This window comes from Pan paniscus, chromosome 18 (genome assembly GCF_029289425.2).
Source record: "Pan paniscus chromosome 18, NHGRI_mPanPan1-v2.0_pri, whole genome shotgun sequence".
Taxonomy (NCBI): domain Eukaryota; kingdom Metazoa; phylum Chordata; class Mammalia; order Primates; family Hominidae; genus Pan; species Pan paniscus.
Window position 1 is genome coordinate 25,950,714 of NC_073267.2, and position 12,775 is coordinate 25,963,488.

General features: G+C 40.3%; 1 protein-coding gene across 4 annotated transcripts in view; it reads left to right on the forward strand.

Moving 5' to 3' along the window:
* The first annotated feature begins 1,825 nt into the window (after positions 1–1,825).
* The window catches only part of RBBP6 (RB binding protein 6, ubiquitin ligase), a 33,328-nt gene continuing 22,378 nt past the window's right edge, over positions 1,826–12,775 (forward strand). For all 4 annotated transcript variants that reach the window (XM_034950907.3, XM_034950908.3, XM_003813697.5 and 1 more), the window contains exons 1-3: positions 1,826–3,074; positions 8,432–8,531; positions 11,219–11,255. In XM_034950907.3, coding sequence (XP_034806798.3) covers positions 2,909–3,074; positions 8,432–8,531; positions 11,219–11,255 — 303 coding nt within the window. In that variant the 5' untranslated portion in view covers positions 1,826–2,908. The remainder of the gene's footprint in view (positions 3,075–8,431; positions 8,532–11,218; positions 11,256–12,775) is intronic.

Sequence of the window (12,775 nt, forward strand, 5' to 3'; positions counted from 1 at the left end):
TCAGTATATAAAGGGGTCGGCCACAGACGGGCCAAAGGAACAGATTCTCCGCTTCGGAGTGAATTCCATGACGGCTTGCAATTTTCTCGTGGAGTTTTTCTTTCACTAGAGATAGCCCTCGCCCTTTCATTCACACAGAGGCTTTTAAGAAAAAAGCAACCAACCTGAAGAGGACCTGGCAGCAATAAGTTATTGGTGAAATAACAAAGAGGTAAAAGTGGAAGAAACTTGTTATATATGAAAAGTACTGATGTGTGTGGTTGAGTTAAATTGTAATGGTATCTCTAGAGCTGCCCTTGACTACGGCCAAAATTTTATTGCCACGACATCTCTATGGATCACGTAAAAATGTATCCAGTTATTCAGCACGTATTTATTGAGCACCTACTATGTTCTAAGAGCTGAGGATACAGCAAAAACAAATATAAAGATAAGATTCCTATTGTCAGCCGAAGGTAGGGGTTGGGGGAGATAGATAATTAAAAAGTAAATGTGTAACTGTCAACTATCTGCAAGTGCTAGGAAGAAAAGACTAAAGGGATAGAGAAAGATCGCCATCTTATTTTAAAAAGATGGCCTTAGGAAGGCTTTTCTGGCAGGATGGTGATTAATTTTAAATCAAGTTCGGTAAGAATTTGGAGTGTACTTGCAGGAAGTCCCTGGGAAACTCTGCTACTTCTTGGCTATAGGATCTTATTCTCAGTTGCCTAAATTCACTGAGCCTAGCCTGTAAAATTCAGAGAGGATGAGGAACATGGATTGTAAACGATAATGACTATCGTTTATGAATGTAATTTTATTATATTATGATTTTTTCTGAATGTAATAACGTCCCCATGCCCAAAGGAAAAAAAAAAAATTCCAATCTACTGAGGGGGTTCTTGTCACTGTTCCTGGCATTTGCGCTTAGGAATGGAATCGGGACCCTGCCACTGAGCAGGCATCCCCTTCTGCAAATTCAGAAAGTACATGATTGCTAGCTTCAGTTCCATCATCTATAAATCGGAAATAATGTCATGTTGACCACGTAGGGTTTTTGTTGTTAAATTGACATTTATTGAGCTACAGCTATTAATATTTCGGTGCATTGAGCCACGTCAATGCACCGGCATGGTCTTAGACTATGGATTTATGTGCATTTATTTAATCCAAGTAAACCAAGTACTATTTTTAATGGCATTTTACAGCCAAGGAGACCCAGGCACAGAGGGGTTAAATCTAGAGCCCCCCCACAGCCAGGGATCCAACCCAGACAACGTGGCTGCTGAGCCTGGCAATGTTGTTATGCGATCAGCCCTGTGCCTAGCACATAGTAAGAGCTCAATAAATCTGTATGGTGCTGGTGGCTGTTATCAGTTCTTGGCAGCGGCTGCTCCACGATTTCCACTTGTCAAGCGTATAGGGTAGCCAGTTTATTGGAAGCAGCAGCTAGGGAGCGCTTGCATAGCAACCATAGTTTTCTGCGTAGCAACCATAATGCTCACTTAAATTGGGAGGCTTAGAGGAGCTGACGGGGCCTGTGGGGAAGGGGGAGTTAGCCGGCCACCCCTAGGCAAGCCACTTTGCAGTGGAAACTGCACGCAGCCCCTGCAAGGCGAGTTCTCCCCACCGAGCCTCCCTGTGAGCCGGTCCTCCTGACGCGCAACCCCCCTCCCTTTTGAAGCAGATGGTTCTTCCCGTTGTCCCTGCTCTTTCAGTTTCCGCGCTTTGGAGTCACAAAGCGCAGGGTCACGTGGGCGGGCCGTGCGCTTTGTGACGTCAGCCGCCCCGCCTCTCGGCCCGCCTATCCGCGCACGCCAGCCCCGCCTCGCGCGCGCCGCCCGTGCAATCCCTGCTTAAGAGACCCCGCAGTGGGGCGCTCGTCCGAAGCCAGGCCGCGTCCGCCATAGTGCCTGGCTTGGAGGTGTCGCCGCCGCTCGGTGAGGGCCCCCGAGCGGCAGTGGGGCAACACAAAAAGGGAGCCGGAGAAGCCCTAGCCGCTGCCCAGCAGCTTGCGGGCGTGTTTTCGCGGTTCCGGGCCTCAAGGCGACGGAAACGAAAGGCGAGCGAAGCGCGGAGGATCCGGCGAGAGGAAGCGTCAGGGAGCCTCGGCGGTGTCCCCGGGGTCCGCCGAAGCCACCCGGCCGCCGGCTGGGGCCCGGGGTGGTGAGGAAGTGCTCCGAGGCCTCGCCGAGGCCTAGCGCCGGCTTTGTGTCCGAGGCGGCGGCGGCGGCGGGGGGAGGCGGAGCCGGGGGCGGCCTGCGGGAAGGCCTCTCCTCCGCCGACCGCGCGTTTTCGGCCTAGGCCGCGGGGCCGCTCGTGGCCTCCGGGGAGCAGGCGCCAGGGGTTTGTGTGCGGTGGGGGCCTGGGCCTGGGCCTGGGGAAGCTGACGCCGGTCGTCCGGAAGCCAGGAGGAGGCGTGAGGCCGCTCGTGGACTCCGGGCCTAGGCCCTCTCCCCTCAACCTTCTCCCGGGGCCTGGGTCACCCCAATCCACGGAGAGACCGACCCGCCGGGAGGTGCGGCCGCGCTATGGACCCCTGACCCCGTGGGGTCGCTCGGACTCTTAACGTGTGGACTGACCGCTACTGACTGCACCGCCAGCCCCCCCGTCTCTGCCGGCCCCTTAGCATGAGCGAGGGGGACCCAGCCGGGTGACATTGTGCCCGTTGGCGGATTCTCGATTTCCCCTCTTCCCCGTCCTCGTCCTCCTCCTCCCCCATGAAGTGATTCTGAGTATCGGGGGGTCTCTGGATTATTGTTCTGACGAACCCCTGCTTGTGGTTGGGGGGTATTTAATCTGAGGCCTTAGGGTCCTTCGGTGTCTTTGAGTGTTTTGTGTGTACATATTTTGCTCTTAAAGTTTATAAATATACGTATATTGAGAGTGTCCACGTCTCCTCGCTGAACCTTAGGAATCCCTTGGCACCATGTCCTGTGTGCATTATAAATTTTCCTCTAAACTCAACTATGATACCGTCACCTTTGATGGGCTCCACATCTCCCTCTGCGACTTAAAGAAGCAGATTATGGGGAGAGAGAAGCTGAAAGCTGCCGACTGCGACCTGCAGATCACCAATGCGCAGACGAAAGAAGGTAAGGGCCGCTTGGTCTTAAGATATTTGGTGGCTGGAGAGAGATACTAGCTAGAAGGTGCCTGGCAGGAAGCTAACCGCCATTATGTCTCTAGTGGGGACTGTTCGTTCTAGTACTTTGGATACAACTTTCATTGATAGCCAAGGTTTGCAGCAGTTGGCCTTGGAGTTTCACTGGTTTATTTTATTTCTGCATACTTGGGTCATCTGTAACAGGCTAACCCAAAACGTGGAAGCCTGATTATTCTTCTCGCTGTTTTTTAAAATGAGGGAGGGAGGAGAGGGGGATAGCTATCTAGACTCTTCGAGTGCTTGTCTTAGGGCGTTTTCTAACTTATTTTCCATCAGGAGGGCAGGAGAGCCTGTGCAAAGCTTGTTTGTTCAATCAGCAAAAAAACAAAAAACAAAAAAACAATTTTCTAACCTAACAACGTTGTGGAGTTTGATGGCAAATTTTATGTCCTGCCTTCCTCCCTCCTCGCATTTATTTATTTGGAGTTGCTTGCTTGTGTTGTGGAGAAGGGATCTGAACTTTAATATTTTTGAGGATTTAATCAGTATTGGAATTGTTTTTGGATCTTGAAATGTTCTGATGTCACCGCTCTTGTCTTGTGTGTCAATTCCAGAATTAGTAATACGGCAATTAAGTAGTTAAACTGTTAGTTCATCACATTACTCTTAAGATTTATCAATTCGGTGAAGATCAAAAGTACTGATTTTTTTTAAAGTAGTAGTTGCTAGATTTTACGTGACTGTTGATACTAAGGTACTGAAAAATAGGCTGCTACCATAGAGTACAAATAAGCCACTGATAAGAATCGTTAGATTCTTTCTCCTTTTCAAAAGTATTTTGATAATATTGGGAACTTAACAGTAGATAAGTGTGACAAGCAGTCTTTCCTGACTCTGAACTTGTTTTGGTTTCTTTTTCTCAGATCAGTAATGCTGATGTGTATTTTTTAGCAGTTCGGCGTTCTAAAAGTTACTGATGGAATGAGAAGAAGTGAAGTTACAATTAGGTTAGGGTATTTTTTTAGTCACTAAATTTTTATCACACTTAAGGTGTGACATGGATTCTTTTAGTTGAAATGGGAGGTCCCCCACCTCCAGCCTGTAGTTTAGGTAGAGTAAATCTTGTCATGTAGAAGACCAGTTTTCCATTTACAATGCAGACCTAAGTATAATTGTATTAGGTTAAGGAACAGCAGTGCTGGCATATCATGACTCACAAATATTAAGGAAGAATTTATTTGCTCAAATGATATTATGTGAAAATACTGTCTGCTTCCCCACCTTTTAAAAACAAGTGTCATACCCTTTGATAATTGGAGCTATGTGTAATCCTCTGCCTAAGGAGAGGAAAAACTGGTGGTGGTCATGAACAGTTGAGAAATAGCTTTATTTAAGTGCCTCACAAGCATCCCTTAACTACAACAGTCACATTTCACAGAACAGATGGGTTTATAAGAAGTTTGGGCCATCTTGACATATTGAGTATTTATGAATGAGAGGAGAGACAATATGAATGGAATTAAAGGATATTAAGGCAATTTTAATCGTCATATATTCAGGTTTCATATTTTACTGGAGTATTACACAATCGAATCATTAGGGCTAGGCGTTATCCATCTTTTCGACCCAACAATTGAATGCAGCTTTTTTTTTTTTTTTTTTTTTCCTGAAACAGAGTCTCACTCTGTCACCCAGGCTGGAGTGCAGTGGCACCATCTTAGCTGACTGCAACCTCCACCTCCCTGGTTTGAGCGATTCTCATGCCTCAGCCTCCCAAGTAGCTGGGACTACAGGCATGCGCCACTACACCCAGCTAATTTTTGTATTTTTAGTAGAGATGGGGTTTTGTCTTGCTGGCCAGGCTGGTCTCAAACTCTTGGCCTCAAGTGATCCACCCACCTGGGTCTCCCAAAGGGCTGGGATTACAGGCATGTGAATGCAACTTTAGACTGGGTAAGTTATAGTTAAAAGAATCCTGTCCGGAAATTTAAGAGTTTTGTGACTTTGTGTAACCAATTTTTTTTTCCTAGCCCAGGAAATAAATGATACGTAATTCAAACCCAGAAAGCCAGGAATGTGTTTTTGCCCAGCACATTTTCTTTTTTATATTTATGTGAACTGCCCTTTATTGGAGAAAGCTTTGATGTTCGGTTTGTTAAGAAAAGGGAGCTTTGAGGGAGAAAATGTGTATTTTATGCAGTCCTCAAATTAAGAGAGAAAGAGATATTGGTGGTAGCTACTTAACTAGTTTTATGGGAAATAGTATCCAATGTCACAAGGCAGTTGAGTAGAATGCCATTTGGTTTTAGCACCGATATTCAACATATTTACTAAAGAAAACTATGGTAATCTTTTTATCACAGTTAAGGTCCAGTTTCTTAATTTCATTCTTATAATTTTAAAATCCGTAATCTACCATGTTTCTGTAAAACATTTCCTTACAGTTTTGGAATTATGTGCATGTTTAGGTCCCTTAAATCTTTTTTTTTTTTTTTTTTTTGGAGACACATCCTCACAGGCTAGAGTATAATGGCACAATTTTGGCTCATTGCAGCTTCAACCTACCAGGCCCAGGTGATCCTCCCACCTCAGCCTCCCAAGTAGCTGGACTACAGCCACACACCACCATGCCCGGCTAATTTATTGTAATTTTTTTTTTTTTTTTTTTTTTGGTAGAGATGGGGGTTTTGCCATGTTGCCCAGGCTGGTCTCCTGAGCCCAAGTGTTCTCCTGCCTTGGCCTCCCAAGGCCATCCCAAAGTGCTGGGATTATAGGCTTGAGCCACTGTGCCTGGCGTAGGACCCTTAAATCTTGATAAGACTGAAACGCTTGGGTCAGAATTCCATGGATTTTAGACAAGAATCCTGCTTGTTTCTAGACTGTATTTCAAAATGAATATCAAGTAATCTTTGTTATATATGAGAAACTTTTCTGCACACCGACCCCTAAAAAACAAAACATCCTTCATTCTGAAATTAAAGTGTGAGAGGTTTGGAAGCTGAATATGAAGTGTTTATAAATGACCCTTGTTATCTTTCTTACTCTCCATTTCTCGGATTCATTCTGTTTTTCATTTCATCCATGCCTTTCATGTCTGGGGTCAAAAAAACTGGCAAGCAGAAAGGGTCTTTTGAAGCCAACAGACTACTTGTTAAGGAGGTATTTTAAATGAAATACCCCCAAAGTGTCTTTATTACCCCTAGAAAGATACTTTGAGGGGTAAGAAATCATTGTAATTCAGGTATTTAAAAAGTCAGTTAGAACATCTGTTTTGAAGGGCATTGAGGCACCTTTTAGTTTGACACAGTACGGTGCTAATCAAATTAATAAGCTGTCTTGGAAAGCTCTTGTGAGTGCATTGAGTTGTTACATATTCAGAAACTTCCTGTCAGGTGTTTGACACAAAGTTTTATTTCTAGAATTAACTTTTAAAAAAATCTAGTCACCCCATGCTCTGTTTTTCTGACTCAAAGCTTCCTTGGAATTTGGGGCTATCATGAACTGTCCAAGATAAAGATTATAGTCCTACATTGGCATGCCTAAATCTAGGAAATTGCCTACCTCTAATTGAATGCCTGTGAGATAGCGCCTTCTACTTGAAGTATATAGAAAATAACCCTTGCCTGAACAATTTCATTTATAACAATACTATTAGCATTATGACTAAAAATAATTAATATACATTAAAAGCCAAATATGCCTACATATGTGGTAAGCGTAATAATCGGAAGAACAGAGATAGTCACTTTGTGCAGAGTAACTTTAAGTGAAGCAAGTAAACTTAATGACAATAAAAAGGCCTGGTTGTGTGATTAAAGGAGATGGATACATTTTTGCATCTCTGGGTAATTTTTCTTTTTGGTAATTTTACAGATTCTTTCTGTAGCAAATCTTTTTACCATAGTTAAGGTCCATTTTCTTAATTTCATTCTTATACAAGTATTGCAAATAGCCCAAGGAGTGTAAAAATAGGATCCATTCATCTCCCTCTTGGTTTTCCCAGAAGGTGACATCACTGTTTATCCGATGACTGAAGCCACGAACCCAGGGATTCCTCTGGCCTGATTCCTCTTTCTTCTTCATTTCCTTCATCTCCCCCATATTCGGTCCATCAGCAAGCTTTGTCAATCCTACCTGCAAACATTCTGTCTTTATTTCTCACATCATAACACAGGTCGTCATTATCTCTACCTGGATTTTTTAGCAGCCTGGTTATTAGTCCCCTGGTTTCTACTCTTGTTCTCCTACAGTTTGTGCTCCACATTGGTGCCACAGTAGTCTTTTTTTGAGACAGAGTCTTGCTCTGTCACCAGGCTGGAGTGCAGTGGCGCGATCTCGGCTCACTGCAGCCTCCCAGGTTCATGCCATTCTCCTGCCTCAGCCTCCCGAGTAGCTGGGACTACAGGCGCCCACCACCACACCTTCCTAATTTTTTTGTATTTTTAGTAGAGATGGGGTTTCACCGTGTTAGCCAGGATGGTCTTAATCTCCTGACCTCGTGATCCGCCCCCCTCAGCCTCCCAAAATGCTGGGATTACAGGCGTGAACCACCGCGCCTGGCCAGTAGTCTTTTTTTCTTTAACAAAAAGCAAATAATCACTTTGCTTAAAATCCTTCAGTGTCTTCCTGTTGCACTTCAAAACAAAATATAAATCAGTGTATGGTCTATACCTTTCTGTCATTCTTCTCTTTTATTTTCTTAGGCTCTTCAAGCCGTTTCGTGTCATTTTTCCACATGCTTTTTTTATCCTTTGCCTGAAATAGTCCTCAACCAGTTTTTTTCCCGTATCTGGCTGGGTTCTCAGTCTTTAAGTATCCAGTAGAAGTTCCTCCAAGGGGCTTTCTTGGAATCAACATTCTATCTGAAGTTGTATTCCACTATTCATTCCTTATTAGAAAACCATTTTCTCTTTATTCATAACGTCATAATTTAATTTTTAGTCTATCTTCCTCAGTAATAATTTCTGTGAGTGCAGGGATTGTAATACTCAACTAACGTTTAGGGACTAGGAGAGACAGAATATCTTCATTCCGAATAACAGCTTTTTCTCCATTCACATGTTCAGCATTTCGGACTAAACTAAAGAATGACGGTGTTACTGAGATTTGGAGTTCCACAAAAGTAGAAGTGCTAGAGCCAAGAACCTGCTGATATTGGTTGTCCTTTGAAAAGAAGCCCTCTTAGGGCTTTGGATGTTTGTTCTGACTATATCAGTAATCTAGTTGCAAGGAACTTGTAGTTATTATATTTAAGTTCATTTCCCATGAAATTTATATTTGAAGTTTTCTAATTCTTGGTTACGCACCCAAATCCCCAAATGGAAATTCGATTCTTTTTATTTACAGAATATACTGATGATAATGCTCTGATTCCTAAGAATTCGTCTGTAATTGTTAGAAGAATTCCTATCGGAGGTGTTAAATCTACAAGCAAGACATATGTTATGTAAGTATCAAATCTCATGTATTTCTCAAAATAGACTTTTTTTTAGTTTTTTTAATTTTGTGAGAAAAAACTGTATTTTAGAACTGAACTCATTACTTTAACCTTAATGAATACATCTTCTCAAGACTGTGAGGATAGTAGGTTTCTTTGTTCGTTTGTTTTTGATTTCCTCCCCCAGTTAAATTGACTTAGCCTGTTGTGAGAGGGCCATTATTAGGAAAAATTTTTCTCCATATGGCCAGTATTTACAGATACAAGAAAGTGATATTCACATTATTTCTGTGCCTTTCTTTGACTACTTTTTTTTGTGGGGGTTCCTTCAGTTTTCTTCACCACAAAAATTTGGTGTTGTAGACATCGGTCCTAAATATTTTGACAGCATCAAGAGTATTCAGTAATGCTAACATTTACTCTATCAATAAGGGGCTTTGGCTGAGAGGCATAAAGTATATAGGATTTATAATCATGGGCACTGAAATCAGGCTTAGATTTGACTCCATTTACTGCTTCATACCAGTTGTGTGACTTTGGACCTTGGGTAAGTCTCTGTGCCTCAGATTCCTCAAAAATAAAATAGGGACGTGAGTACTTAACTCTAGAGGGTTGTAAGAATTAAATAGTGTCTGGCACATGCTAAATGCACATTATTGGAGTAGGAAGAGAGCAGTCTCACAACTAGTCCGGAGCTGGTATTCACTAACCTGGGGCAGGATTAAAACCTTATATCCTTAACTTTCTCTGCTTTCTTGCAATTTCAGTAGTGATAGCAGAACTATAATATGTGAAAAGGGCAGCAACATAGGTTATTTAAAGAGTAGTGATTTTCACTTAGAATTAGGTAGTATTGTTTGAAATTGGAACAAATTATTTTGAGTCAATGAAAAATTCTATAATTTGCCAGTGCTAGGGAATGGAAAGTGTTCTTGAAATTAAGGTAAAAATAAAGTCATTTCTTGGAGCTTTACCTCATATGGGCAAGTATTCTAAGATTTTTCTCATTAGTTTGTTGTAAAGTTATATTCCATATCTTAACACTTAGAGGTCCTTTTGTGCAGTATCTTCCATATAGTAGCTACTTTAAAAAGCTGAATACTTTCCTTGTTGTAATTGCCAAGTGAACTTTTAATGGTGTGTGTTCTTAACTTTAAATGATTCTAAGAATTATATATATATGTGTGTGTATATATATATTGTTTTGTTTTGTTTTGTTTTTTCCTGAGATGGAGTCTCACTCTGTTGCCCAGCCTGGAGTGCAGTGGCACAATCTTGGCTCACTGTAGCCTCCGGGCTCAAGCGATTCTCCTGCCTTAGCCTCCCAAGTAGCCAGGATTATGGGTGCCCACCACCAAGCCTGGCCAATTTTTGGATTTTTAGTAGAGACTGGGTTTCACCATGTTGGCCCGGCTGGTTTCAAACTCCTGACCTCAGGTGATCCACCCAACTTGGCCTCCCAAAGTACTGAGATTACAGGCCTGAGCCACCGCACCCAGCCTAAGAATTATAAATTTATGGGGAGAATTAATTCCTACAATCCAGTGTGAAATTTTACTTTAATTAACCAAGTGCTTTTTAAAAAATGGCAAACGTATTTTCTGTAGATTTTTTGATAGAAACTCTTAAGAATTATTTGAAGTACATGGCAAAATAAGTTGCCTCTTACACAGAATTATATGTTAATGTACAATATATAGGATTCTGTTTGTAATAAATTTGCCTCATAAAATGCATCTCAGTTTTTTTTTTGAGCAAATACTAGAAAATCAAAGCTCAGTTTTTTTTATCTCAAATTCCAAATTATACACACACCTAGAAACTCCTGTTAGATGCTAACATTTCTCCATAGTCAAGATACCTTAAACTTTAAGCATTAAAAAGCTATAATCTAGCAACTCAACTTCTTCCCCTTTCCTATGTGGATTAAAATAATTTCTTTTGGGGTTTATGTCTTTTAAACATCAAATTGTCCAGTTCTACACAGCCATTTAAGTCAGTTCTTTTAACTAAAATACTCTGATTATATTGTGTTTTTCTGGGAGTGAGAATTTTTGTTCAGTTTGTTTTTTTTTTTTTCCTTCTTTTTTTAAGAGATGGGGTCACTATGTTACAGCCCAGGTTAGTCTCAAACTCCTGGGCTCAAGTGATCCTCTCACCTTGGCCTCTTGTTCAAACCTTGATTGTTGTTTTGAGACATTTGAAAAATGAAAATAGCTATCAGCCTGGCCCTCCAGATTTGAAAATTAGTTTTGGGAGCACAGCAATTTCTCAGGGATTCAAATTACAAATGTTAACAACAGCGGTCTTCCTGATGTGTGAAAATTTACGCATTCAGAAACTGGGAAATTATATAATTTAAAATTTTCAGTTTATTAAGAATAAACTACATTTCTAAACATAAAATCCCTATACTACCTTTCAGAAAACATTTGTTTTAAGTGGCAAGGTACACCTATTTTTGAATTCCCTAGTATGGAATTTTTTTCCAAACCACAAATCTATCTTAAAACTGCTCAAAGGTGGTAAAGATTAATCAGAGTAATTTATTCATTCAGAAATTGGCTGTTAAATATTTATACCAAAGGAAAATTAGGTTCCTAAAAATGTATTATTGAAGATAATGTGTTAAAATTTATTAGCACAAAAATTCATAAATAGCTAATGTTAATTTTTGTTTTTATTTTGTGTTTTAGAAGTCGAACTGAACCAGCGATGGCAACTACAAAAGCAGTATGTAAAAACACAATCTCACACTTTTTCTACACATTGCTTTTACCTTTATAATGTAGCAGTGAAGTAAATCATTTTAGAACTTAATATCCAACTGATCATAGTACATATTGTAAATAAAATGTATTTTGATGACAGCTCAGTTGAATATGGATAATATGTGGCATCACTTGCACACTTATTTTGTAGAAATGGGTAATTTGTGCCCGTAACACTGTTTCATATTAAATATGATAGCATTATCCCTGTATGACACTGTGTTGTACAGTTAATGTATGATCCTTTTTAGATCGTTTAGGTTTTACACTAAGGAACATGATGACATGTTCTACATTTGTCTGTCTATAGTTAGTATTTTGTATGTATGTACAGGCTGTTGTGTGCTTTTTGTTTCTTGCAATAAAAAATGTTTGGAGTGTATATTTTGCCATTTTCACGTTGTATCACTTAGTTTTTGTTAGTTTTTTTTTTCCTGCCTGATTTATGGCTTCCAAAAACGCATTAGCAACATGCAAAGCTTATATTAAAGTTTGATGCTTTCTCCAAGTTCAAACACATCATAGAAAAGAGCTTTCCAGAGACCATTGATGCAGCTTTATTATTTAGTCTTGCTTTATTTGGCATTTTGAGCTCCTTCTTTTGTTTACATCTGTACTATAAAGTGAAACCTGAACCTGGGGCCCCCTATGAATATATAAATGTCTTAGTGATTTTGAGTTTATATAAACTGATTATATTGTTTTCAAAGTTTAATGAGATCTTCCACTTCTATCTAGTTAGTGCAGATGTCCAAATTAAAATATTTCCCTCTTATAAGATACTAAAATGCTGCGTTAATTTTAGGCCATTGAAAGCTGTACCTTATCAGAGGTAACTCCCCTTAACCAGGATAACTGGTTTGAAGAAAGTTAAGCTTAATTTTTGTAATCACAGATTAACTTAATTTGTGATACCATTTTAACTTTGAGCTCTTAAGTAAAAAGTAGCAGCATTCCTAAGTTGTGGGGTGAAGCATCTGTTTCATAACACAGGTCTATCATAATTGGGTTCTGTAAATGTAATGGTTCTCTAAACATTTTAATGCCCAGGCTTGATATTGTACACAATGCAAGATGTCTAAAATCTTCATTTAGAATTCAAGGGTATTGCTTGCTATTTCACATTATATACTTTTTAAATACTATTGCTCTTTGTATATGAGGCATTTCACTAACCTTGGATCATTGGATCTTAAACATGATAATATAGAATATCTGAACATTGGACTTGTTCTTTAGAGTATATGGCCTTTAGTTCTTGTGGAACTAAATACAGTGATTCTAAGATCAAAAGTCTTAGTGTTTGGGGTTTTTTTTCCTCTTTTTGGATATGGGGTTTTTTTTTTTGTTTTTTTGTTTTTTTGGTTTTTTTTTTAAGCATAATGCTGTAAAAACTGTCCAAGCTTATGTTTTGCTGGTGATTGGTTTAAAACTGATTTTTATGTATCCAAATGCTAGCATAAATTAGATTGACTATCCTGG